At 28.5% G+C, this 27,813-nt stretch overlaps 1 protein-coding gene across 2 annotated transcripts in view; it reads right to left on the bottom strand.

The window, feature by feature from the left end:
* Nucleotides 1-27,813, bottom strand: part of LOC129965432 (caskin-2-like) — a 173,268-nt gene that overhangs the window by 63,837 nt on the left and 81,618 nt on the right. Inside the window, exons 1-2 of one of the 2 annotated variants that reach the window (XM_056079293.1) lie at nucleotides 21,348-21,489; nucleotides 14,777-14,977 (exon numbers count right to left, since the gene is read on the bottom strand). Coding sequence is in view for 1 of the 2 variants with exons in the window: in XM_056079292.1 (XP_055935267.1) it covers nucleotides 14,777-14,977 (201 nt within the window). In the remaining variant the exon portion in view is untranslated. Of the gene's footprint in view, nucleotides 1-14,776; nucleotides 14,978-21,347; nucleotides 21,490-27,813 lie in introns of those variants that run through there. The other variant, XM_056079292.1, reaches the window with a different exon arrangement.

Raw genomic sequence — 27,813 nt, forward strand, 5'->3', positions numbered from 1 at the left:
ATAATTACTAGAATATTACCGATAGAGTACTCATCTTTATGATAATAAACGAAAAAAGAACTCCAGAATAGATATTAAAGATTGCAAAGAATTCAACTAAGCAACATTGAAACAGATATTTTAATGAATTTGATCATTTTTTATTCATTAAAATACAACCAATTCTCGCCAAATTCTGCTCTATATGATCCAGAAAGCTCGCGAACCAAATAAAAGAAACTGGTTATTCTATGATCTGCAAGTTTCGGTTGATTAATTGTCACATTTTTTTCCATTAATGGTCCAATTTAAAACAGCAAAAACAATTACAATTTATCAAAACACAGACTAGTAAATTTAGCAAGGTGATTAATTGAATTCTATCAAGATTGCAAAGAATCCATTTAAACAATATTGAAATAGACATTTTAATGGAAATTATCTGTTTTTCGTTAAAATACTATCAATCCTCGCAAATTCTGCTTTCAATATTCTAGAAAGCTCGCCAACCAAATAGAAGAAATTGGTTATTCTATTCTTTACCGTTTCGATTGATTAATTGTCAATTTTTTTCCATTAATGGACCAATTTCAAACAGCAGAAACAGCTGCAATTTATCAAAACACAAACTAGTAAATATGGCAAGGTAATCTGTAGAAGGAGAAGTTGTGCAAAATGAAACCATTACATGGCAAAAAGTTACAAGAAAGTAAAAATAAAATATAATGAACTAAATAGCTTCAATATTTCATCTGCGGCTGGAGATTAAATTTTTTGATATATGGTCTGCTGAAGATGGTAAGAACCACAACATCGGCAACTCCTCTGCAATATATCACCACCTAAGTAGATACACTCCACAGAAAGGGAGGAAGTAATATGCACGATGGACTGTTCACTATTCAGTTCTGATGATTCTGACCTCGCCATGAACAAGGGTTCGATTGTTGATATAAAACAGCATTAATCCTTCCCCATTTTTGTACATGAGCAAAGAATTGCTTGCTCCTTTAATCCTTGTAAATAAATTTTAAATTTGTATTTAACTTACTTGTAATGATATGAATCACCACGTTAAACCCTCATTGCAAGGACGTAACCAAAACAAATCAAACCATTTAATTTAAATCAAATATGCTTCAAAGCAATTGGTTAATTTTTTTAACCTAATTTAATCTAAAATCCGTAAATGTTACATAATTAAAAATTGTACCAGATTTACATAAATAGCTGTTTTAACTGAGCATGAAGTTTATAGCGCGGTAAAAAAGTCTATGCTAAAATATAATAAAATATTAGTTTCATGTCGAACAGCGAACATTGTAGCTATCATTCATGCGTCATCTTCTATTTGATTTCATTGCCATCACATTTTTTAAAAAAATATATAGATGATTAACTCCCATCATTTAGAAAATAAATGAGGATCTTATAAAAGTATTCAGAACTTCGATACATTTAGTCATCTTATTCACAATCATATTCGTACGTCACATACAAGCATATACAAAAAAAAAACTTTAATATAAAAAAACCCCATGATTTTCATTCTAAAAGGAATGAATTTAAAAAATTTTACGTATTGCAGATTGCTAAAATATATTTTGGCTTTTAAATTTAAAAAAAAATGAAGAATAAATTATTGAAATATTTTTAAAAAATTTATTTTCCCAACCTTCCAGGAATTTTGCCTCTTAATTTTCAAAATTCATGTCAAAAATTTAAAATCATGCGAAGTACAAATAGGTATTTATAGGACGAGGGGGGTGGAGCTGCTTCTATAAAATCAAAACTAATCTCGAACAATGAACTGTAAGAATATTGTAAAGCATGTAAATGCTTCTATGTACAATGGATTTACAAAGGGGCATTGTATATACATTTATAAGAAAAAATGCAGTGTAAAGTTGCTCACATAAAAAAAAGATGTAAATTTGAAAACTTGTAATATTTTATGAAAATTAACATATTTAAAGCAACATCCAGTTAGAAAACAAAATTTTTAAAAATGAAATTTAATCATATTTGAAGCACCATCATGTTAGAAAACTAATTAGAAAATGTTCGTAAAATTTAATAAGCGATTTTGATAATTAATAGATGATTTCTTAATAATGTACTATTTCTAATTTTGAATTTTATCAAGAAGTTTTATTTCATAAAAATAATCTAATCCAGTAGATTCTAGGCCATTTTAAAACCCCTACCTTGGAACTTCATTGTATAGATACAATGAATGCAGGGAAACAAGTTTTGCATTTCAAGCTTGCGGAAAAACTGTGGAAGTATGCGTCATTTGAAGCCAAATTAATTAGCGCCGGCGCCGGACTAGCAGAAATTGCGCTAGAAATTAATTAACGATGAACATGAGATTAGCAAAGGGAGTGGAAGGTTAAAGAATTCTTTTTCACATAATGTATTATTTCGTGTAGGTAATCAAATTATAAAAAAAAAGGTTATAAATTCATTTAAGCAGATAATTTTTTCTTTCTTTTCATTAAAGAGTTGAAAGCCTTAAAAAAATTAGAGGAATTATCATCTAAGAATATCTTATTTAGCAACCTTAACGTGCTTTCTTAGATTATGACAAAAGGAGTACTTTTGAAGGACATTTTAAATTAAATGAATAAAATAATTAAATAAATGTAAGTTAATTAAATGAATAGAAAACACGGCAGAATTTTACTGTATATTTCAAATTTAAAGAGAACTGTTTACTACTACGAAATGAAAATTAGAGTAATTTTGTAACTTTCTTTAATAATTTAAAATGAAAAAGTAATATAACTTGAAAGAATTAATGAAATGTGTTTAAAATGTAAATTCTCAGAAATGAAAGTTTTGAGAATAAGTAATGGAATTAATTCTTCTGAAAACAATTTTTTATTAGAATACTATAAAGTAGATTTTTTTTCTTTTAAATATTTTACACTTTTCACTAGAATATGTGAACTACGAAAAAACTCATATAAGAAACCAGCAAAGAGAAAATTTGAATTCGAAAGTTTGACGAACCTCCATCTTTCAGATCAGCTCGAGTCCGTAAAACACGTTTTTGGAACTATATCTGTCAGTCTACGAATGAACGAAATTTAGCATATGATTTATATACTAAGTTTGTAAAATTTTGAATGAAATTCATTCAGATGGAGATGCTCAGGTGTGCGAATAAAAGTTAATTGGATAATTACAAAATGAAGAGAGCTAGATGGACAAAATTTGGTAAACAGATTTTCCATATAAAGTGTAGATGTCTATCAAATTTGAAATCAAACACGTTTAAGGAGTTCATTGCATATCGTTATGCACTTATACAAGCATGTAAATGGGATAATTAAAAAAAAAATCAATGACTTAAATATATGAAATTTGGCATGGTTTCAATCAATAGGCGAAAAAGTAAAAGAAAAAAAAATGCATTTAATGTTCTGATGTTTGTGTAATAACCACATTCCATTGATTAACACCAAGAAAAATCGCCAAAATTCGCACTTAGGAAGAAGCCCTTTTGTAATAATTGCAATACTTTTGTACATACAACTTTTAAATGGTAGGCATTTTACGCAGGGTTTATTATTGAAAAGGAAAGAAAAAGAATTGCTTTTTTTTAAATTGGAAGTTACAGCGAGAAGATGGTTACTTATAATTATGATATGAGAAAATAGTCATGGTGTTTTTCGAATGTGTCACATTCAAACTTTTCAAGTAAGAATGAGTGTACTGTACAGCACATACTTGATACCTTGTAGTACACAAAAGTACTCAAAAATGATACAGACTAAGAATATTAGGAGAATTTATATCAGATTTTGGATTCGATTGATACCGATTGGTAATTTCTTTGGCCTTATTCATTTTAAAATATTACAAATTGAATGATAGTAGATCATTCTGATACAAAGTATTAGATCGATATTGCCTAGTTCGCTGTCCTACCTGGGTGATTCTATGACCATATGTGATGTTTTAACAATATATATTTTATATTCAACCATTACTATCCTTTGCCCTTTGTAATGGTACATAAAACACTGAAGAATCCCCACTTTCTCCTATACTAATAGCAAAGCTATTTCTTTCCTCTTTTCACCCACCCGTCAATCTCTATCAAAACCAAGGTAATTCGCATACAGTCAGCTAAACCTCTTCTAAAGAAGCGAAATCCCAATTCGGAATCATATTCTTATCAATATCAGCTACTAATCTCAGACGCAAGCGCGGAAACCAATATTCACTGAATGTCCGGTTTCATTCCTAAAAGGAGGGAAATCGGTTGCTACATGTACCAGATACAAAAGTATCAAATATGATCAAATATCAGTGTCAGACAATACCTGATATAGGAAAAATGAATATCAATCCACATTTTATCGCCAAGACCAATAATCATTTCCAGAAAATTATGCTCTATTGCTGGTAGAATTAGTATATTAATAGTTGCTCTCTACTAACCATACAATTAATTCGGTTGAATATAATACCAACCGGAGAATTTTGAGCAAGCTATTGACCATAAGAGTCCAGAATTAGCCGGCTGTATAAAGGGCCGTCTCACAAAGTATTATTGTAGGACCATAAAAATAAAAATATACATATATTATTAAATATATTAAGTTGTTGGCAAAAAAATATTAAAAATCTACCTCGAATACCTTTTAAATATTTAATTATAAATTAATCTATTATCAGAATTTGACCAACGAATAAAAAAATTGCTATCTTAATCGAACCAAAATATGCGTTTAAAATTTTAATGTGGCATGAGCGTAAAGAATGAACAAAATAGAAAGAAATAACTGATATCATATCAAGTTTATACATTTTAGCCCATTTTGGGACAATCTAGTTTCGTAACATATTATCGAATAAATGGTTTACATTAACAAAATTCAAGCTGTGAAATTAGAAGAACAATTTTGCTCGCAAACTATGCCTCCCTCTCAATAGTTAAAAATAGTTTACTTCACATAAATGAATAAACTTCACTCCTAGTATGTGCTGAATTGCCCAATTTTTGTCCAATCAAAGACACCAACCAGATATCTCTCTGAATGCCTCAATCCACTATTAACCATCCCATCCAAAAGCAGCCACCATTCGCCGGACAATTTCTCTTTTCCGAGCTAAATAAGGCAGACAAGAATTCTCAAGAGCTTTCCTCCAAGTCAAACAGTCCTCTCCCAAAAGGCCGCCAAGTGGTAGAATAAAAGAGCCCTAACCAGAAGATGGTGGAAACACGATTGAAGTACTTTATGACGTCGCATTTCCTGAATTCCGGAGTTCCACTCATTACGAACATGAATTTGGCGAGGTAGGAGAGGCAATTTCTTCTTTCAAAAGAACCTCAGATGCTGCTTGGCTGGGCTTTTATGGGCCAGCACGGTGTAGTAATAACCACCGTTTTAAGGATCGTTATAGCCCTTTAAATGTCACAGTGACATTAAATGGGGTAGTTACGATAGGGAAATATTCATCTTCAGATATACATGTTTTGCCTTGTTGAAGTGTTTGCCTAATCAAATATGCGAAAGGTATCCTTGGGCACGTTGACTTTGGAAACGCAATCCGAGGCATAATAACGCTATTGGGCAGAAATAAGCATCGTGGCAATTTATAAAAGTTGTCTTCATTCTTACGAAATTGACGAGGAAATAGTGAGTCATTACTGTCAGTTCTTCTCAGGTTCATTAAAGATAAGAGAGCAGAGCAAAATAACCGACTAGAATAATATCTCAATTGCAAAATAAATATTATCCATAGGAGCAATTAACCTTTAAAAGGGCTTCCAGAGTGTAGTTCGTGTATCGAATTATCGTAATTTTAAATTTATAAGGTAAAATAAAGTCATCCGTAGATGTCATAATTCGAAACAAAAATCACTGGTAAAAATAGCAAGAGCTCTATCGACACATATTGAATCAAAGCGACTATACATTTCTATAACAGAAAATCTCATCTCATTAGCTAGTAGAGAAAATAATCCTATTAAGAAGTTAATCTGAAAATAAAAAGATGAAAAAATAATTATTTTCCTTTAAGAATTTTTGTACAAGTCTTCTGCAGCATTCTCTTTCATATACTTTCACAACATGGCTCGATTTTAAACTTAGTTTTGTCCACTGGTGAATTGAGACATTTTCTATCCAAGGCAGAATACACATTATAAGGCCTTATTTAATGTCACATTTTAACATATTTTTTATCTTAGTCAACATAATTTGTTTTAGATTAATCTTTAATTTTAGTAATTTTGAAAATTTATATATTATTTATGTAGTTATTAAGTTATTACTCGTTATTGCAAGGTATCTACTTATATATATATATATATATATATATATATATATATATATATATATATATATATATATATATATATATATATATATATATATATATATATATATATATATATATATATATATAATATTGCTTAAACAGACACTTGGAGCTTATAAATACTATAATATCGATGCGAAAGTAATGAAATAGAAACAAAATTATGTTTGACAAAATGTTCGTAATATCTTTATTATATAATTCACAAATGTAATGAAATAAAATCTAAATTATGACTGACAAAATGTTCGCAATATCTTAATATTATATAATTCATAGAATTTGTATTTTTCACATTTATTGATTTAGTAGAAGGCTTATACGATTCTTTTAAATGATCTGCTTGCAGCCTTAGCAGTTGCCTAATTTTTGGAACTGCGACGGGCTTTATAGTATACTGAAAAGAATCGAGAATGCGTTTTTAGACCTCTTTCCTTTGACCAAATGGATCGAAAATTTGACATAACTACAATTTAGATATCAAAACTAGGCACAAAGTTTTATATGTCTACTTTGTTGCATTTTTATTGCATTCAGAAAACGTGGATCACAGGTATTTAGTCCACGGATTAAAATCAAAATTTAATATAAACCTACAATTCGGGCGATAAAAGCACGGGAAATTTCGTTTGTCTAGTTCGTCGTATTTTTTTATTTATCGTGTACACAGAAGGACATGCAAATAGAATCTTTCTTTCTTGGATTTCTTCCAAATTTTGATAAGCATCTGCAAATTTAGTGTCTAAATAGCATACCTTATTCATTTTATTATATTATATTATGGCGTTTCCGAGTTGCCAGGTTCCCAGACAGACAGAATTCTAAAAACATTTTTTCCTACAAATTCAGGGAAGTTTCGAACGTGATTCATTATAATCTCGAGGTCAAATTCTTGGACTACACTTTCCCTTGTATGTGTAGTTTAGTTACAAGACTTTAATTTGAAATATACCTCTAACTAATATTTTAACTATGAATGCCTTTTAAACTACTACAACTATCAATATAACTGCATTATCAGGAGATATGATATTACTTTGAATACAAACCTCATAGTTTTCCACATAAAATTAACACTGTTTCAGAGAAACTTATTTATTTGTTCTTAACAAATTATAATGCCAGTTTAAAATGCAATGACAACACGACGCCAGCCATAAACAGGAATTTTACAACTTGAGTTAAGGGTTGAATCAAGTATCAAAATCGTTGAACCACAATTCAAATTAAGAAGTGTGTGCAGAATAGCTCAACTCAAGATGTAGCTTCGAACGACCATTTCCTGAATTTCGAACGAAAAAAGCAAAGACAGGCAATTTTCTTGCAAACAACTACAGATACAGTATGGCTAGGCTTTTATGGGCCAGCACGATGTAGCAAAAAGCACCATTTTAAGGGCCTTTATAGCTCCTTAAATATAACTGTGTCATTTAATGGGGTAGTTATGATAGTAAAATATTCTCTGGGAGCACCATATTTTCCAGAGTAGAAAAGTTTACCCAATCAAGCATGCAAAGGACATCTTTGGACCTTCCAAATTTTTTTGTATGTTATATTGTAGATAATAGTATTTTTTTTAGAAAAATTTGCAAATACTATTTCATTTTTTGAGTAATTTGAAAATAAAATCTACCTAAATATTCAAAACTATTAGGAATAAAATTATGTCAATATGTAAATATACTAATTGCAATATTTGAAGATAAAAGTTACATTGAACAGGAAGATAAATAATAATTTAGTAATGTGAAAGGGAAAATAAGAATTTTGATACTTTGAAAATAAATAAATTTAAATTTTTTTAATTCATCATTTATGACAATTGCGGGGGATATTTTCCCATGATTGTAATTGAAAACTCCCTCTGAGTATTAGAGAGGCTATAATCGGGATAAAAACTCCCATGAATAGTTCTCAACTTGATTAAAGTTATTTTGTTAATCAAATTAAAAATAAGGGGAAAACTCTCTCTTACTAAGTCTGAATTCATTCAATGTCTCCTAATGTCATTAAATATTGAAACTAGAGAGAAACCAGAGGAACTAAACTGTCTCCTAATATTGAAACTTAAATTTAACAAGCTTAAGTGTTGATAAATTATAAAAGGGAGGATAGGTGAATTGTTAGACCAATTAACAAATAACTTTTATAACAATTACTGAAAATTAAAGAATGGTCCTAAACTAACAGCTAAATTCAAAATAAGATGTTATATATCAGTTAATTTAACTTAAATTAAAAGCGCAAAACAAATGGATTAATTTAATAAATAGGGATATTTATTCAGTGCTATTATCAGTGCCAATCCGATCATTCACATTCATTAAAAGGTGAATCGCACACAATCATTCACAATCACCTCTCCCTTAAACGGGTCGGAGAGGTGAATTTTCTTCACTAGGACAATAAACTAAACCAGGTTGGTTTTCAATTACTGATTATCTAATAGAGAAAATATGCACATGCGTGCGTGTGAGTGTTTTTTTACAAGCCAAACCTTCAATATGTGTCCACTTCGTCAAATATTTATAAAAGATAAAAACAGACGATCAAACGTTAAGAAAATGCATTTGGGTTTAGTCAGAATAGAAATAAATATATTTAGTTCATGTCATTTTAAACAGAGGGAGTGATTTCCCGGAAGCTTTCTCGCATTCTCTCTGATAAATGCACTTGTGTAATATTAATGAAAATATCCAAAAACAATAGTTATAAAGCTTATTTATGCAATCTTTGACGATTGGAATGCGTTTAATACACAAACACCAGTAACATAGAAAGTGCAAGTTTTCGACCTTTTGCAACTGATTGAAACCACAATGTGACACAGAACCACAATTGTAGTCATAAAATCACAAATCACATTTCACATATTTAAATCATTTTTTTAGTTATACGTTTACATGCTTGTGGAAGTACAGAACAACAGTTGGCAAACCCTCCCTTGATGGATTTGTCTCCAAATTTGATATCTGCATTTTAGATGATAAATCTGTGTGCCAAATTTAGTTTATCTAATTTTTTCCGTTTAGTAATTATCGTATTAACTTATATTTGGACAGCTGGACATATCAAAATTTTATTAGTCCAGCTCAAAGTGGTTATAAAGTATCGTGTTCGCAGACTTAATTCCAAATAAGTAAATTTCGGACTCGGAATGTTCTGAAACATGGAAATTCGTCAAAATTTCATTTCGAATTTTTTTGATGATTACCATACTTTATCTTACGAGAAAGTAAAAACAAAACTTTTATTCGAAAAGAATTTTTCCTGATAATTTTTAATGGAGCTAAGCTCAAAAATCAAATATTCATGTAAAAACATATAAGTGGAAATAAATTCGTTTCCAAATCAAATTCTAGACTAAAACACTTCTTTTCTACTTCTTCCTTTGAACGGATCACTTTCTAGACAGGAAAAACATTCCATCTTCAAGAATTAAAAACCCACCCCTTGATTAAAGTGAACGCTGTGATTCAAAAACAAAAAAAGCTCATCTGTTATAACTGGGTCATGAATGAAATACTGGCCTCAACTACGCATTAGCTTCCAGTCAACAGCTCACAGGAATAGCATCAGTTTCAGAGAGAGGCATATTTTATCTTGCTTACACTGCAGACTTCAGAAAAGTTAAGATTACAAAATTAAATGAAACATATATTCTCATTCCCCAGCCAAAAGTCAGCTCCAGACGATGAATGAATTCCTTGTTAAATATGATAAATGGAATAATATTTCGCCTCTGGAATAAAGCAATGTAAATTATCATAAAGCGTACACGAGATTTCAGTGAGAAATATATAAGTAATTGTGTTTAATTGCTCTAACGATGAAAACAGGAATGGAATTTAATAACTACAATACTTTGCGAAAACAGTGTATAAGGATATATAAATTCTGAATTTTCAGTAAATAATACGAAATCTTAAAGAATCGTTAAAAAATTTGTAATATTATCTTTAAATGCGATAATATCATTGTATATATTAACGTTAAAAAATGAACATTGTTACGAATTCGTTTTATTGCTTTCCTGCGCATTAAATCTCCAAGTAAGAAAGATAGTTTTGTAGATATTGCAATGGATGCTGAATAGATGCAGACACAGACTTCAGCTTGGTAATTAGAAGGATCTTGAATATTCGAGAATCTTGGCGATAGCTCCATTAGGACTCGAATTCTGCCATTGGTTCGAGAACATTCAATACCCTATCAAGGTGACTCGAAAAATTCTGGAGTCAAGAATCAGTATTTAATAGAGAATTGAGTTGAGAGTAGTAGAGCAAAGTGTTTCTTTGTAGTTTTGATCGAATTTTCTTAACATCGCTTCGTATTGTTACGATTGTTTATTATCAATTTGCAACTTATGTGCTGCAGTTATATCAAGTGTTTTGTATACGCTTCGCCTATGTTTTGCTATAATGAATGCGTGCTTTTGTGTAGAATAAAGAGCCTATATCCATTAGTAAGCTCTTTGGACTTTTACACTGTATCAACCATGAACGGATTTTTGACTTTTTTGCAACAGTATTTATACATAAGGAACTATTACATTAATCGTTTTTTAAATTCTAATAACAATATAACCGATTTATTTGTTTTAGTTGTTTTTTTTTCAATAAAGGATTTTGCAACATCTGAATAAATATTTTTTTATCGCCTTTAATTCATTTCAATTTTCAATAAAGAGGTCAAATCACATCAATTTTCAACAATAACAAAAATATATATATATATACAATCTGCAATTTGATTTTGCTAAATCACGTGAATTTGCTCAATGCTATTATCAAATTCAGCAGAAATGAATATTTTTTTCCTTTTTTGTACTTTATTATGCAATATTCTTCTTTTGCAATATTCATAATTTTGGAAAGTTCAAACAAGAATCTGTCCAATCAAATAAAACAATAGATTTTCTTGCATTTCTTTTGAAAATTATCAAAAAATTTGCATCAGTAGAAGGAAAAGAAGCAATAAAACATATTTGACTGGAACATTTTTCAAAATGATGGATGGTATTCCTTAAATGGCGAGTGTTATTTTTCACCATTTTGGGTTTTCTTTATATTCTGTACATCGTAATGAGTGTTTCAAACAACAGAATTGGCTCATAACCAATTCTAGGAATCTGAGAATGCTTCTCTCTCTCTCTTTCGAGTCGTGTCGTGTCATCAAAGTGGAATTATTAATGAATATAAAGAGCACAGAGAGAAACTTGAAAAATCTGCAACGTTAACATTTGTTTCCCCTTGCTTGAACATAACCAAATAGCCCCCCAAAAATTAATATCGATTCTCAAAAAATTGTAAACTCTTTACAAGAAATATACAAAGTAAAGATATTAAAATCGTTTGAGATTTTGATCTAGAGAATTTGACGAATTTCCGCGTTTCAGACTCCACCGAATATAAAATGAATAAATAAAATAAATAATATCTCTTAGTTGGTCGGTTAGTCTATTTTAATACGATTAACTTAAAAACAGAACTAGCTATAGGAATAAAATCTTATACATAATCTTTATACTTAAATCTAAATTTGCAACAAATATTTGTGTCTATCTGCATATCCGTATACATTAATTAGCACAAGACTTGTTCCATATCTGAACTGAATTCTAGGTCTATATTGGGTATTTTGTGGCAATAGACAATAAATAGTATGAGACCCCTCTTTTAATAAACTGGCCAATTTAATTTAACATTACCATGCATTTTACCTTATTTCAGGTTAGTGTTTTTTTTTTAAAAATTATTATCTTCGTAAAAATGAATATGTCGTTATTTCTCTATTATGACTCCAGACTGCCCGGTATCCATGTTTATACACAATATAACTGAGCCAGAATTTAGGTGCTTTTAATTATCTTTATACCAAAATGAACATAATGAAACATTTAAGAAGTTGATTATTTATATTTAATACAGTATTAATATAATTCTGTGTAATATTATGCATGAAATATGTAATATATGATATATAATAATAATAATGTATAAATATATAATTTGAGGTATAGCAAAATTAATATATAATATAGAATGTTAATATATTTTGTCATTCTGAGAAATTTTATTTTTTACAAATTATTTATCTATTTGGCTAGAAACTCTCTATTTGGCTAGAAAAACAAATTTCTTTAAATCATCTACTCGTAGTCCTCCTTCCTAAATATAGCGGGCTGAGGCAATAGCTTACTCTGCCAAGTCAGAAATTCCGAAAATATCTGCATAGTTTTTGAAGAAATCCATCGGAGGAAAATCTGTCCGACAGACCGATTGTCTGTGCACAATATATTGTCTAGGGCTGAACACAAGGGACTGAAATTTTACCAAAATTCTGGATGGGTGTAATTTGGCGTTAAGTTTTATAACCAAAATTATGAATCAATATCACTGATTTTACCAAATATACCAGCAAGATAAAAATCAAAAGATATACCAGCAAAAAAAAAGTTCCCTGCTTACTCATATGTTCGTAAAAGCGATATAAATGAAGAATGTAACAAGTTAAATGGATGAATTTCAGCATGAGATTTTTATATTCAATATACTGATCTATACCAAATTTAAGACTAAATTGATCTAAAGAAATATGTCGGAAATGATATTCGATACTCTTGAGTGTATATGACGAAGTGTAAAACTCGTTATAATATGGAAAAATATCAGTAAGTCGAGTGGAGAATTAGCCACCCTCCTGACTTAAAGAGCCTCACGTAAAGAACTTCCGTAGCTTTCGACTTTCAATGGATACATAATAATATATATGAAGTGATTCTTAAACAAAATTCCTTCTATTAATCATAATTCTAATGCAAAGTTTTTTCCCGTTTTTTTTTTTTTTTTTTTTTTTTACAAACTAGTTGATATGCCCCGCGTTGCTCGGTTATTTTTGGGTTTTTCATGTATAATGTTTTTAATGCAGGAGCTATTTTTGTGTAAAAGTTGCAATTGTTATCGTTGAAACGATAAATTTTTAAATTTTAAGATGATGTAAATTTTTTCGGGATAATTTCCTCCGAAATTTCTGCGGGAAAAAAAAGAGAAAAAATATTAGTTAATTTTTTCCTGCTGTCGTAAACATTTCCTTCATTTGCTCACAAGAGCTTTGCTTATTTTTATCTCCGTTTAAGCGATTGGCTTATGTCTGCTTTTATGTACTGTTAAATAACTCTTTGGAAGAAATTCGAAGATGATAAAATGATATGAATTATTCAGACAATTAAAAATATTAAATTATATATTAGAAATTTTAAAAATAGTGCTACAGAAGTTCAAAGTTAACATTAATTTTAATCTATTTACATTTTTTTAATTAAAAAATGAAATAAATATTGTGCAGAAATGAAATTGATATAATTGATAAATTAATGTTAAAATGGTTTTAAAATATTTCTTCTGGAATAATTTTCCCTGAAGTTACTATGAAAAAAAAGGCTAAATTTTGGTTAATTTCTAATTAATTCAATATTTATTGAATTTTTAAATTTTGAAAAAATTGTAAATATTAAGTTTGCACAATTTAATATATCAATTCAATATATCAATACTCAATTGTTTAGGAGCAGATGTGGGGAATATATATATATAAATAGCCATAATTAGTTTTATTAATATTAAGATGGTCTTCATATACAGTACACTCACGAGTATCCGGTTCGCGACTATCCGAATTCCGTACTATCCGGCCTAACTTTCTTTTATCGTAATTAAATGAGGAAGTCAAGGTGTCTACTATGTCATCCATTAAGGACTTTTTCTAAACCTAAAAACTGTAAGTTTTGACTCTTATCTTAGGGTTACTTTTTCATATCTACGTAATTATTTATCAGTGAATAATAAAATCAATTTGGGCCAATTTTCTTGAGAATTATGCCTACGTTACTGTTTTGTTTATGTTTCCTGAATCTAAGTTGGGCATTACAGAATTTATGTTAAAATGTCAACAGTTTATATTCTTTAACTTATTTTTTTTCAAAGAAATTCTTGAAACATGCAGTATAGTATATAAACATATAAAAACTACCATTACAGAACCTTCTATTTTAACTGGACATGTTACCGGATAATGCTTCTATGGTTCACCAGGCCGAGGCTGCATTTACATTGAGATAAATGAAAAGCTTAGTACTCAATAAGAAGTGGTATAAAAACTTATTGGGGGACAAAGAAATGAGTTCACAGAACTCCGGCCTAACCAGTTTTTTTGTTATCTGGCCAGTCCTTTCGCCACATTAGGCCGGATACTGGAGAGTGTAATATAATTAATATCTTATTTTATTTTTTATTAAAGATTTGCATGATTTGTTTAAAGAAAACGGCAGTTACTTTCCGAGTTAACTAATATTTCTTCTATAATGAGTAATTATATTTCTAATATACAATTCAATACTTACAATTGTTCAAACACCATAGCGTTTAGAAAAAAAATAGTATATAAATGAATGTCTTACCGTTGGATGGGGATCTCGGAGGTTTGCAATAGGGACCGTAATCGTTGTCCGAATCACAGAAGTCAACGGTCAGTTGTTCATCGCCGTTCAGAATGCAGGGGCTTTTCTTGAACTGGGCAGATTTCACGTTCAAGGTAGGAACAGTAGGAGGTGACACCTTCTTCACTCCCTTCACTGACCCGTTGCGCTGCAAGCCACCCACTGAAAACAAAACATTTGTAAGATAAACGCAAAAAGACAGAAAAAATGTTTAGAATATTAGTAAAATATAAAGCAAATAGATAACAATACAATCAAAATATTTTTGATAGTTATTTTAAAGTTGCATAACTTTGAAAGTACTTGACGATGAATTACTAACAATTTCACACTTTAGAGTTTTGTATCAAAACAAATCCATATAAATTAATGAATTTATATTTAGTTTACATATAAATTATTGAATTTTTATTTTATTCCAAAGCACTTCCAACTATTTCGCCAGTATAAATTTCAACAAAAATACTATGAAACAGATATTTCCATTTTCGTTACTGTCATCTCAATGCACGTTTTCATGGAATTATTTTCCAAGTAGGAAAGGAATAATTTAAAATTCACAACAATGAATTTTTATTTATTTTATTCCTATTTAAAAATCATTATTCCAGAAGAGGTAGAGGGTAATTTTTATCATATTTTAATAGTATAATATTTACAGCATATAAGACATCCGAATTATAAAATGCTAAACATGCTTGTCCATTCATTTTCAAAACAGGATATGTAATCATATTATTGAGGATAACGTAAATAGAGTGTTTCTGGAAAACAGATTAGTTTTGTTTATTCTCTCTCCATTTGTTTGTTATTTCTCCTCTATAAATTGAAAAACAAGTATCTAAATTTTCCTATACGGCCGCATCATCGTATTTTGTTACGAAATTTAATTATAATTCCCCAGTAGGAATAAACTTATTTATAATTCATCACAAAAAGTTTTTTACTGATTTTATTGTTTCTTAAAAATTATTATCCTAGAAGAACTTAGAAAGTAACTTTCTGCCTTATTTTGAAAGGCAGATGTCTTGTATGGTGTAAATATAATTTTATATTTAAAGTAAATAAGACATAAAAATTATAAAATGCTTAATTCGCATAACATATTTGCTTATAAACTATGTGAAAGATATATGTTTTCGCATTTTTGTTGGATGCAACTCTTCAAAATTTGAATAATTTTGTTCAATTACATCAATGAACTGTAAATAAGAACCGAATAGGTAATTGCTTCAATTGCCAATTTGGGAGAAGTCTTTTCTACAGACTTCATAAACATAATACTCTTCTTTTGTAAATATATGCAAATGTTTTCTTAAAGAGTCTCTTTCCTTGAGTGCGCTTTTATAGACTTTACAGACGTAAGGGTTTTCTTTCGTGTGAGAAAATAAATGTTTTGCTAAATTTTCGTTGAAATTGAATGCTTTACTAGAGATTTCCCATAATAAGTCGCTTCTTTTGTACGTAATCAGAGAACATAAAGACTTCTCTATTACATTCTATATTGCCACAGGCTTCACAGACATAAGGGTTTTATTTTCGTGTGAGTAAGTAAATATTCTGCTACATTTTCTTTGAGGTTGAATGCTTTACTACATATTTCGCAGAATAAGTCTCTTCTTTTGTATGTATGAGAGAAGAAAGACTACTATGGGGCATACAATATTGCCATAGGTTTTACAGACATAAGGGTTTTCTTTCGTGTGAGTAAGTAAATACTTTGCTAAATTTCCTCTGAATTTGAAAGCTTTACGACAGATTTGATAGAATAAGTACCTTTTTTTGTAGGTATATGAATTGGGAAAATGAGTTGGGCATCGTAATTTTGAACACCACAGCGACAGGTAACATAATGAGAACAACACATCACTCTACCCTTTTAATGAAAGCTGCTATGCCACACCAACGGGTTGATTGTTGACTCTCAATGTCAGATTTAACATACTACAAACTCATGTACAAAACATGCAAATCCCCATGCTGTATGGTGGATTTTTCGTGGAATCGCATTTCTAATTTAAAACTTACCAATTTCGAATTCGAAGTCTTATCACTAGGCTACCACGGTCTCTCTCATTGTAAATTGAATACAATTATTTCGAAAATCAACGTTAAGCGAAAAGATTTCGACATTAAAAATATATAACAAATTATGCAGATAAACCCTCTTTTACCTAATTTAAAATACTAGAAAAATAAATCCATATGTGATTACCAAATGATCCCCTTCCACTTCTACCATCTTTATTTGAAACATTTTGAACTGAATTCTTGTGCTTGAAGATATTTATTGCAACCGGTTTTCGAACTCACTTTTAAATGTCATTCTACGCAGATTCTGAAGTTAAACTTAAAATTTTCTGTAGCTCATTTTTGCATTTGAAGATTTTTACTGTAACCTAAAAATTAATCAGAAATTTTCCAACCCACTCTTATTCTACCACTTATTCTAAGCAGCCTTTGTAGCTAGACTTGGATGCTCTTTAACTAGTTCTTGTGTTTGAAGATTTTTGCTGCAATCACAAAATTAATCAGAAAATTTCCAACTCATTCTTAAATCATATTCTAAGCAGCATTTGTGACTAGACTTAGATTGCTCTTTAAGTAATTCTTGTGTTTGAAGATTTTTACTGCAACTTCAAAATTAATCAGAAAATTTCCAACTCATTCTTAAATCTCATTCTAAGCAGCATTTATAGCTAGACTTAGAATGCGCTTTAACTAATTCTTGCGTTTGAAGACTTATACTGAAACCTCAAAATTAATCAGAAATTCTTCACGTCACGCTTAAATCTCTTATAAGCAGAATTTGTAGCTAAATAGAATGCTCTTTGCGTTTGAAAATTTTTATTGCAACTTCAAAATTTTTAAAAAAAAAAATCCCAACTCACTCTTAAATCTTATTCTAAGCAGCATTTGTAGCTAAATTTAGAATGCACTTTAACTAATTCTTGTGTATGAAGAATTTACTGCAATTTCAGGACTTTTCCAACTCATTCTAAGCAGCATTTGTAGCTAGATTTAGAATGCTCTTTAACTAATTCTTGTGTTTGCAGACTTTTACTGTAATCTCAAAAATAATCACTATTTCTCCAATGCACTCTTACACCTTATTCTAAATAGTTTTCGTAACTTGATTTAAAATGCCTATTAGCTAAATTTAAGAGTTTTCACAAGGTTCCATTTTACACTCAAGTACAGAAGAAATGCAATGGCGCTGGTACTTAAATAAATATCTAAATATAACATAAAGAAATATATAAAATAAAAAACTATATTATAACCAAAAAGCTACAGAACGCAAAATGTAAATAAAAAAAATCAAAATATATAACACATATTTCGACGATATTTAAATTTATCCATCTATTAAAATTTTGTACCTAATCAAAACAAAGCCACAAGCTCTCCGTAATACGCTTATCTTCCTGCAACACCATTTTACTGCAATTAAACACATCATATGATCATTTTATCATCCCCTTTAGCAGCTTTTAATGGCTTCAAAGTAACATCCATATTCAAACAAGCGATATTCAAAAACTCTTTTAATCTGTAATGCAAACCGAAAAGCTCTTTTAAAGCTCTCAACACAACACGCTTCCTAATGTTCAAAATGGGAGGGAAAAAAAATTTCCGACCCGCCAACATCTATTAAGCGATATTGACAAAGATTATCATTAATGAGAAGTGCATAAATCCATGGTGAACAGGGTGCGATCTATATTGTTGTACGCTTCAAAGGCAGGCGTTAATGAAAGTTTAAAGGCTCCCGGAATCGATTCCGTCAAATTAACTGGGTTAAAATGTGTGACATTTATTACCGGGAACAAATACATATGGTCTCTGTTGTTCTTTTATTGGGTTCGCTTTCGCTTTGTTAAGGAAGTAAGGCGCAAATGCTACGGCGGATTTTGATTAAAAAAGTAGCTTTTATTCCCACCGTTACTATAGCAACAATAATGGATATCTGACTTAGAAATATTAGGTTAGTGTGACATTATGTAATTATTTATCCTGGAAATTGGAGTAGTAAATAGAATTTCTTTCTCATAAACAACTAATCGTCACAAATATTTAAATGCAATATATATATGTGTGTGTGTGTGTAATGATATTTTAAAATCTAATTTAAATCTTAATTGATTTTCAAATTTTTTATCTTAATTTAACCCATATTTACTTCATTCTTTTATTTCCTGCTCCAATTCCACTTTTTTATTTATTTAATTCTACATGCACACAATAAAATTGCTGAATTCGGAATGTTCTCACGCTCTGAGCGAAGAGATAAAAATCTCTAAAGCTTACAACATTCTTTTAAAGATACCTAAGATTTCCTTTCTTAAATCGACACGCGTTAAAGAAATTGCAATCAAAATCTCATAGTAAAATCACTGAAGGGAAATATTTTGGTCTCTTTTACAACTATGTCGCGATGTAGACTGAATTACTGCCTTTTATCTGTATAAATTATACCTCGAGAGATGAAATAAATCGAAGTTAAAATTTCAATAATTTCTTCTATTCGGTCACGCAATTGTTAAAATATGCTTACATATATTTGTTCTTTTTCTCCTTTAAATACAAAGTTTCACAATACTTTTATTCGAAGCAACATTATATATATAAAGTGAATGTATAGCAACATTAGGAATAAATAAAAGTGTTCAGATTTCTTGAAGCAAAACTTTTCTTTTTCAAAACAACAATACCAAAATTTAATATTTCCCAATTTTAATTAAGTTTATTTTTCATAAAAATCCCACCAATTTTAAATAAGCATTATTAAAGAAAAACGAAAAAAACCGAGGAATATGTAATTGCTTTTAAAGTAATAAAAATATTGCTTAAAGTGTCAAATCATTTTTAAAGTGCTTAAAATTGGTTTAATTCGATTTTTGATATTACTTGATATTCATGGTATGCATGACATAATTTATATTGAATTAGTCAAGCAAAAAAAAATTATTTTCGACTTAATATTAATATTTTATAATTATAGTTCCTATAATCATATTTAAAGATTATAAAAGTGAATTACTACTAAGATACAATTTATTATCAAATCCCATTTCAAAATTTATTTGGGCGTAATATGGTTGGGGTAAAAATGCATAATATAATGATAAAAAGCATTTCAACTATCCAGTTAAGGTGATGTGAAATTTAGATTATTACAAACAAAAATTACATTCATGCCTTATATTTGGTTTTTAATACCGGTTAACAATTTAAGGTCAACTACTGTTGAAGTGATAATTTTTCCTCTTTTTCTTAATACTAATGTTATGTAATATAAAAAGAAGAGAAAAAATGCAGAATACATAAGACACATAGATTAGCTTCGACTTTCATTCAATGATTCTGAAGATTAAATAGTACCCTATTAGCACTTATAAAAATAAGCTAATTTGATCAACTTTTTAAAAAAGGGGCATTCAAATACATATATTTCAATAATTATAAGTTAATTTATGAATTCCTTTAAATCAATATCATAAAATAACGTGAATTTCAATAGAAGATACAGAATAATTAATTCTTATAGCTCCTTTAATTGCACAAATTAATAAATTTATTTTTATAAAAAAAATATATGAAGAATTTAACACATACTTATACCTTATTAATTTATGCCTTGGCACATAACTTTGGAAGTATATCGTCCAAGTGGTCAAATTCTTATAAAACTATTCCATATCCCTCAGTTTTTGAAAGAAGTTCGAAATAATAATGCTCTTTGATAACCATTAAAGATTCTAGTTAGATATGGAATGATAAAAATATTTTTTTTAAAAAAAGACTACCATTTTAATAAAAAATTTCAAAATTAAACAATAAGCATTCAGTCCAAAAAAATTTACAAAAATCTCAATTTAAATATAATATGAAAATACATTATTATAAAGCGATAGTTATAATCACACATGAAGTGACAAAATACAATATCAATCGCTATCTTCCTTAAGTTCTAAATATGTTCATGCAATTAGTTTCTCTATATTGAATATATTTTATGCTTTGTTATTAATTTCTGTATATTGTAATAAATATATTCCAAGTAATATAAAAAGAAAAATTTAATTACCTAATTAATTATCTAAAACAATATTTAAAAATAAACGGTACTTAAAAATATAACTATTATACGTTTCAGATATTGCATCTTTCTACACCATATTTGGAAAATTATATATAATCACATTTAAATGTTCTGTTTCATTTGATAATTAATATTCAATACCAAACATCATTTCAAATTATTTCCAGCAAAAAGCACAAAAAAAAAATAAATTAAATAGATATAAATTATTGAAAAATATTTTTATTTCTAACCATCTACGAGACATGTCATCATCAAATTATTTTCATCTTCACAAACTGCACATGTAAAAATTCGCAATGAAAGAAACTAAATTACAACGCTATATTACATAACATGCTGTTAACGAAAAACCATATTGAAACACTTCTCAATCATCCCCAAATACGTAGTAAAAGAAATGTTCAAAAAGAACGACAAACTTACCCTGTTCGACAGTTTAAGTTGGAAAACGAGGGGGATGAGGAGGGGGGAGGAAATAGAGCAATGTGTTCCCGAATTTCAGTCACGCCTCCGTTGCCAGAACCCACAAACACAAATTCTCGCGGCCATTTTGGGGGCACGGAAAAGGGGGCTCTGTTTCCCGGAGAAGCGGTATGAAAAGACGAGATCCCCTGCGCGTTGTCTTCTCTGCTCTGCGCTGAAGTACCCAACACGTGCACTCACTCACAGGGGGGAGGGGGTCAGTGACCCTTAAAATGGTTGCCAGGGTCACAAACGCAATGCTGCCATCTATTGAGTAGTTTTTGATATATATATTGCAAAGGAAAAATTTAAATGAGATCAATGTTATATGTGACAATCTATGGCAATTCAAGTGCTAGTTTTGAGAGGGGAAGGGAGTGGGGGGGGGACGTTTCACCAATTAAATATAAGCTGATTTATTAAAATTAAATAAAATGGCAGCAAATAATAATATTTAATCCTGGTGGCCGTTTGTCTTATCTACATACTTGTACGAACTGAATTTTAAATCATTAAAAAAAGAAGATATTTTTTAATATATATAAGAGTGACTACTATAAACAAATCTTACTGAATGTTTCTTTTTTCTTCCAAATTACTCAATCTATTATATAAAAATTTTCCTATAAAGAAGGGGGAAAAAAAGCTTTCTAAATTATTTTAGCCTAAAACTGAGAGAAGATAGTACAATTCATTTGAGTATTTCAACTTAATGCAAAATCCTAATGAATAGAAAGCTAAATTTTCATTAATTCAGAAAAAAATATCTGAACAAGTTTCTAAAAATTTAAAATGTTTTCATTTCATAGCAGCTTTAAAAAATAAAAATAAATAAAAAGATTACATCATGAAGCTTATATATGCAAATTGTATGCATTAGATTTCCAAATGTCATTTTATTAACATTTAAAATGCGATCAAGGGCAAAAAATTATTTCCGAGGTACATATATTACTAATGATAACAATGTATTTCCAAGAGAATAAAAATGCAAAATATTACTAAAGAAAAAGTGTTAACACACAAGAATCTACTTTTTATCGAATTAATAAAGTAAAAATGCACTGAAAGCTTTGAAATGCTAAAAAATCTTGCTTACAAATATATTTTACATTCTAGCACATTACTTAATTCGTAAAAACTAAACAAAGCACAACTAACTAAATGTGTTTCATTTGTTCTCATTTAACATTCAAAAATCGATCAAAAAATTATGAATCTTTTAGAAAAAATATAATTTTTATGAAATAAATAATTTCTTAAACTTTTTTATTTAATGAAATTATATTTTAAAAAGTTATTCTTCACTGTTATCAATAACATCCATCATCAAATTTTCATTCATACTGCAATACTATCTTTGTTAGTTGTTAAATGTCATTTAAACACACAGATGAATATTTCATTTTTATATCTCACTTGCAGTTGAATAATTTAATAACTGCATATAAATAGTTTTTCAATTTATTTGAATGTCTTTTAAAATTTAAGTAATTTTACATTCTGGAATCAATATTCATAATTCAAGTAAAAATTGCTAGCCGATTAGTAAATCCAGAAACGTCAAATAAATTATCGCGGAACCCTTTCTTATAGGTTCAATATACTTTCGAACATTCATGACAAATCTAACAAATCTTAATTTTTATACTTCGCAATTTTTTTAAAGTAAAATTTAAGTTTTATTAGTTGCATTTCAGATATCATACTTGTGTCCCCGCCCTTCACTAGAAATTATCTGAATATCAAGTTTTTATTACTGGTTAAAATCAAAGTGCCTTATAATAAGACTGTATCTTGTATTTAAATACAAAAGTTAGTTTTACATAATCTTTCGACCAAGTTTCAATATTCTTATCTAATCACATTTAATCCACTAATCATTTCTATTCAATGTTTACCTTAGTTTTATTCCTTATTTCATTTTATTTTTTTAAATTTCCTTTAGTTTTAACTCATTAATCTTATTATATATATATATATATATATATTTTTTGCTTATTCTTGAACTACGACAAAAACCAACGATTATTTTCTTCTTCAACACAACATATTCAAATGTTTTCAACGTGTATGTGAATTATTTCCTGATTGTTTATGTGATTTTATTATTTGTAATTTTTGTTTTCATTTAATTATTTTATTTGTATTTTTTAATCTTTGTATAGTTATTCATATAGTAAATATTAATCAATACTGAACATATATGGCGCAGTATGCTCTAAAACATATGTATATTTGGAATGTGAGTGAAGCGCACTTAAGCTTAACACTTGACAACTGGGGAGTTGCTGTGAAACGGGTGAAATGAGGCATCGCTCGCTCTTTTTTAGCGGTAAAAAGTATAATTCGTTCGCGCTTTGTTAGCGACAATTTATATATATATATATTATGTGTTATCTAATACAGGGTTCTGAAAAACCTTGACCACGGATTTTATTTCTTAAATATTGATCGTAGACATATACAGTAAATTACAAAGTTACGTAAAAAAAGGTGCAAAATGTTATGAAATCGATTAAAATGTTCAGGGGATTAAACTTTCAAAAATACTAAATTTAAATTTTTATATGGACCCCGAACAAAAAATTCCCAATGAGTAAAATGTGCTCCATCCTCTAATAAGGTATGTACGAAATTTCAGAATTTTACATAAAAATTCTCAGATATGTTAAAACAAAGTTGGAGAAGGATCAATCACAAATTAAAATGCAAATGTTTACAGCTTCAGTGCAGATGACGGAACGCAGGAATGCATCATAAGAAAATTAAATATGCTTCATATCTTTAGTTTTAAACCCAAGTTTTAAAATATATGTTTCCTGAAAAATACTTTAAAATTTTATATCATGAATTACAGAGTATAACTTAAAAATAGCACAGTCAGTGAACTTGTAAAAAATCTTACGTAATCTTTCATTAAAGTAATCTTTCCTGTTGTAATCTATCCTTTAAGTTATTATTTCTACACATTTTTTTATGCCTTTGAACCAATAAATAGTAAAATTATTATTTATTTATTCAATCACTACTTTCTTTGTTAATTTGTGTACGACCTCTAAAAACACGAACATCTGACATGATTTTTTCTCTTTACGAACTCATATCCAGGGAGCGAAAAGTGGTTTAAGTCAGCATTTATGTAGTTTCATATCTTTGAGACTTTTTGTGATAAAATGCTGAAATTTCGTACATGACCTTATTAGAGGATGCGGCACATTTTACTCTTTGGGAATTTTTATGTACGGGGTCCATACAAAAATTTAAATTTAGTATTTTTTAAAGTTTAATCCCTTGAAAACTTTAATTGATTTCATAGCAATTTGCACCTTTTTTTTACGCAACTTTGTAATTTACAGTATATGTCTACGAACAATATTTCAGGAATAAAAGCTGCGGTCAAATTTTTTGAGACACCCTGTATGTGAGTGATTATTGTCCATGTGTGTTGTTATATATGTATGTGCGCGAAAATAAATAAGAAAAAGACAAGAAAGCATCTTTCCTTGGTTTTAACACACACGGCCAGCTACACTGATTTTTTCCCCCCTTTCAAGGCAATATCAGAAAATCAGCACATCAATTTGCAGATTGTATATATTTTTCGACGACGAATTCATAATAAAACAGTTCGAGGTACGAAAATCATAGGATTCAAAACTAGGTAAAATTCAAATTAGCAATAATATATCACTGCTGAAATTAAAAAAAAAATTCCCATATTTTGAATATAACAAAATCTGTTAGAAGCAACTATATGTCACGGAAGGGTCTTGAGATCAAATATAAAATTTCATAAGTATATAGAATGCTAAGCAATAATTTATATGATTTTTCTTGTTGACGTTCCTGCATCCTTCTTAAAATGCTCAAAATAGAGGTTTAGGTAAGAAAAAATTAATTAATGCATATAAATGTCAATTTTAATAAAGAAATTTTATTAAAAAAATTTTATAGCTAAAATGACAATAACATAACTCTCCCTCCACCTCCCACACTCATCCATCCTAAATTTTTTGACATTTAGTTTTTTCTAAACCTTCTGTTCTTTGCTCTGTATAACAAGTATTAGAAAGCTATCACATTACCTTGTGATATAAAATAAAACTTTCAATTTGATTATCTTTCCAAAATATCTGTTTTAGTAGCTTCAAAAAGCTACATTTACACTAGCTTAAAATAAAATTTTTCGTATCCCTGTTCATAAAAAAAATTGATTCAAATGAACATATTTACGATTAGAAGATTTCTCATATTAAATGAAACATTGGTCTCAAAAAAAAAAAAAAAAAAAAAAAAAAATCGGGCTAAATTAAGTTTCAAAACATTCAGAAAATTTCGCAAGAGGGGAAAAAAATCGTGTTTCTGAATGAAGTATTATTTTACTCTCAGCTAAACATATTTGTAAACAAATCACCACAAATGTCTTTAAAAAAATTGCATTATTTAATAATAGAAATCTTATTATTCTGTTTAATCTGAAAAAGTTTTACGATGGGCAATGATAGCAGTAAACTATTTAAAATTAATTAAAAGTTGATTTATAGACAAGAGATTCAATTTTTGACAGGCCCATTAAAATTTTTCCTTTTCGGAAACTTAGACTAAACGATACAAACAGCAATTATGCGTTAAAAAAAATAATCAGAAATTAGTTTGAATTGTGAAGCACAGATGGAGCCACTACCTAGTTTCAATTCCGGATTTGAGCAAAATCCCATATTCATAAAATTAAGAATGCAGGATAGATGAAAATATGTACGAACAACAAGCAAAAGATATTGATAAAAAAACATACTTTTTTTTTAACGAAATTATGTGAGGATAACGTAAGAAATAATATTCGTTCATTTCTAAGTTAAAATATACACAATTTTGAAATCGGGAGAAAATTTAAAAACGTATCTTTCATAGAACAAATTAGTGACAATGTGAAAATCCATGTTCATGATATTCTTTTTATCAATTAAAACATTATATATATAACTTTGCGAAAATAAAATAGTCATTCGAAACCATCAAGATAATACAAAAAAACGCTGCTGAGAATTTTACTTATTTTATTTCTAGCTTCTTCTTCTTATTTTTTTTAACCTCTTAACCAAGTATGACGAAATATTTAAATACAAAAGAAGTTGAATGCAAGTTAATCATCTGGTTAACAGGTTAAACATTTTTTTTCAATTACTTTTTTTTATAGTAAGCATAAGAGTTAATTTTTAAAACATTTTCTCCCCATTGAATAAGATTTTATGTTATAAGTACAAAAGAAATAAAAAGATCTTCAACGTTATTACAAGCTATGGAAAAAAATAAAATAAAATACAAATAGTACTGAAAAATTCTTATGCCGTAATTTTCATTTCTAAAATACTAGACAAAAAAAAAAAAAAAGACTCAGACAATCAATAGTATTATTTAAATTCAAGAAAATTCCGATAAACTTTTAAGACATAACGGCAACAGATAAACTATGTAGTGTCTATGTGTGTGTGTAATTTTATCTCAAGATATTGTCCTTTATCTTCCGAACAACATTATCAGACCGTTTCTCAAAAGTACCATTGATTCGGTATTGTTGTTAAGTGCCTAAGCTTTCTGAAACTTCATTGTGTGAAATGGGTGTAACTTTTATTTACAATAGCTATTTAGATAGTGAGATTTTATATTAAAAATTAAATTACTCTTTCCTTTGATAAGTAAAACTTTTAACATGGAATATGCATTCACTGATTTCATTCATAAAAAAAACTTTTTTCATGGAAGTTTTTAAAAATTAATACAATAGATGGGATTTAATTTAAAAGAATTTAGGAATTCATAAAATAACTAAAATATTCTTGAATATTTTAGTTTGCTAAGTCTTTAATAATTTTAATCTTGAAATACTTTAATATTAATAATATTCAAGACATTCTGTATAGGAAAAACATATAAAATACATTAATTTAATAGTCTAAAACCTTAAAAATAAACTGAATTTAAATTTTACAAGGAAAGGAAAGATGGTTAAAGAATACTGAGGTGATTTTCTTACTAAGGTAAACATAAAAAATTTTATTGACAATAGTTTTAATTAATCAATATTTAATCGATCAAAATTAATTTATTATTCCGAGATAGTGATCCCATTCAAATAATATATTAGATATAAAGCTGTTCTAAAAATAATTTTTTTTCAAATATTGTACACTATCATCGAGAGATTACAATTATATTTAAAATATTTTTTCATCATGAAATAACAACAATTTATGCTGCCAAATTTAGTAATTTTTCAACAATAATAAAAATTTACTGCCTTTAATTATTTGAACCAACAACCTCATAACTAATAAATAAGGAAACGAATCATGAAACTGGACCTCAGATTAGTTTATTGGAAACTTAAATTTTCTTTTACAATCAATTCCGGAAACTACAGTAC

Source organism: Argiope bruennichi, chromosome 4 (genome assembly GCF_947563725.1).
Source record: "Argiope bruennichi chromosome 4, qqArgBrue1.1, whole genome shotgun sequence".
NCBI classification, from domain to species: Eukaryota; Metazoa; Arthropoda; class Arachnida; order Araneae; family Araneidae; genus Argiope; species Argiope bruennichi.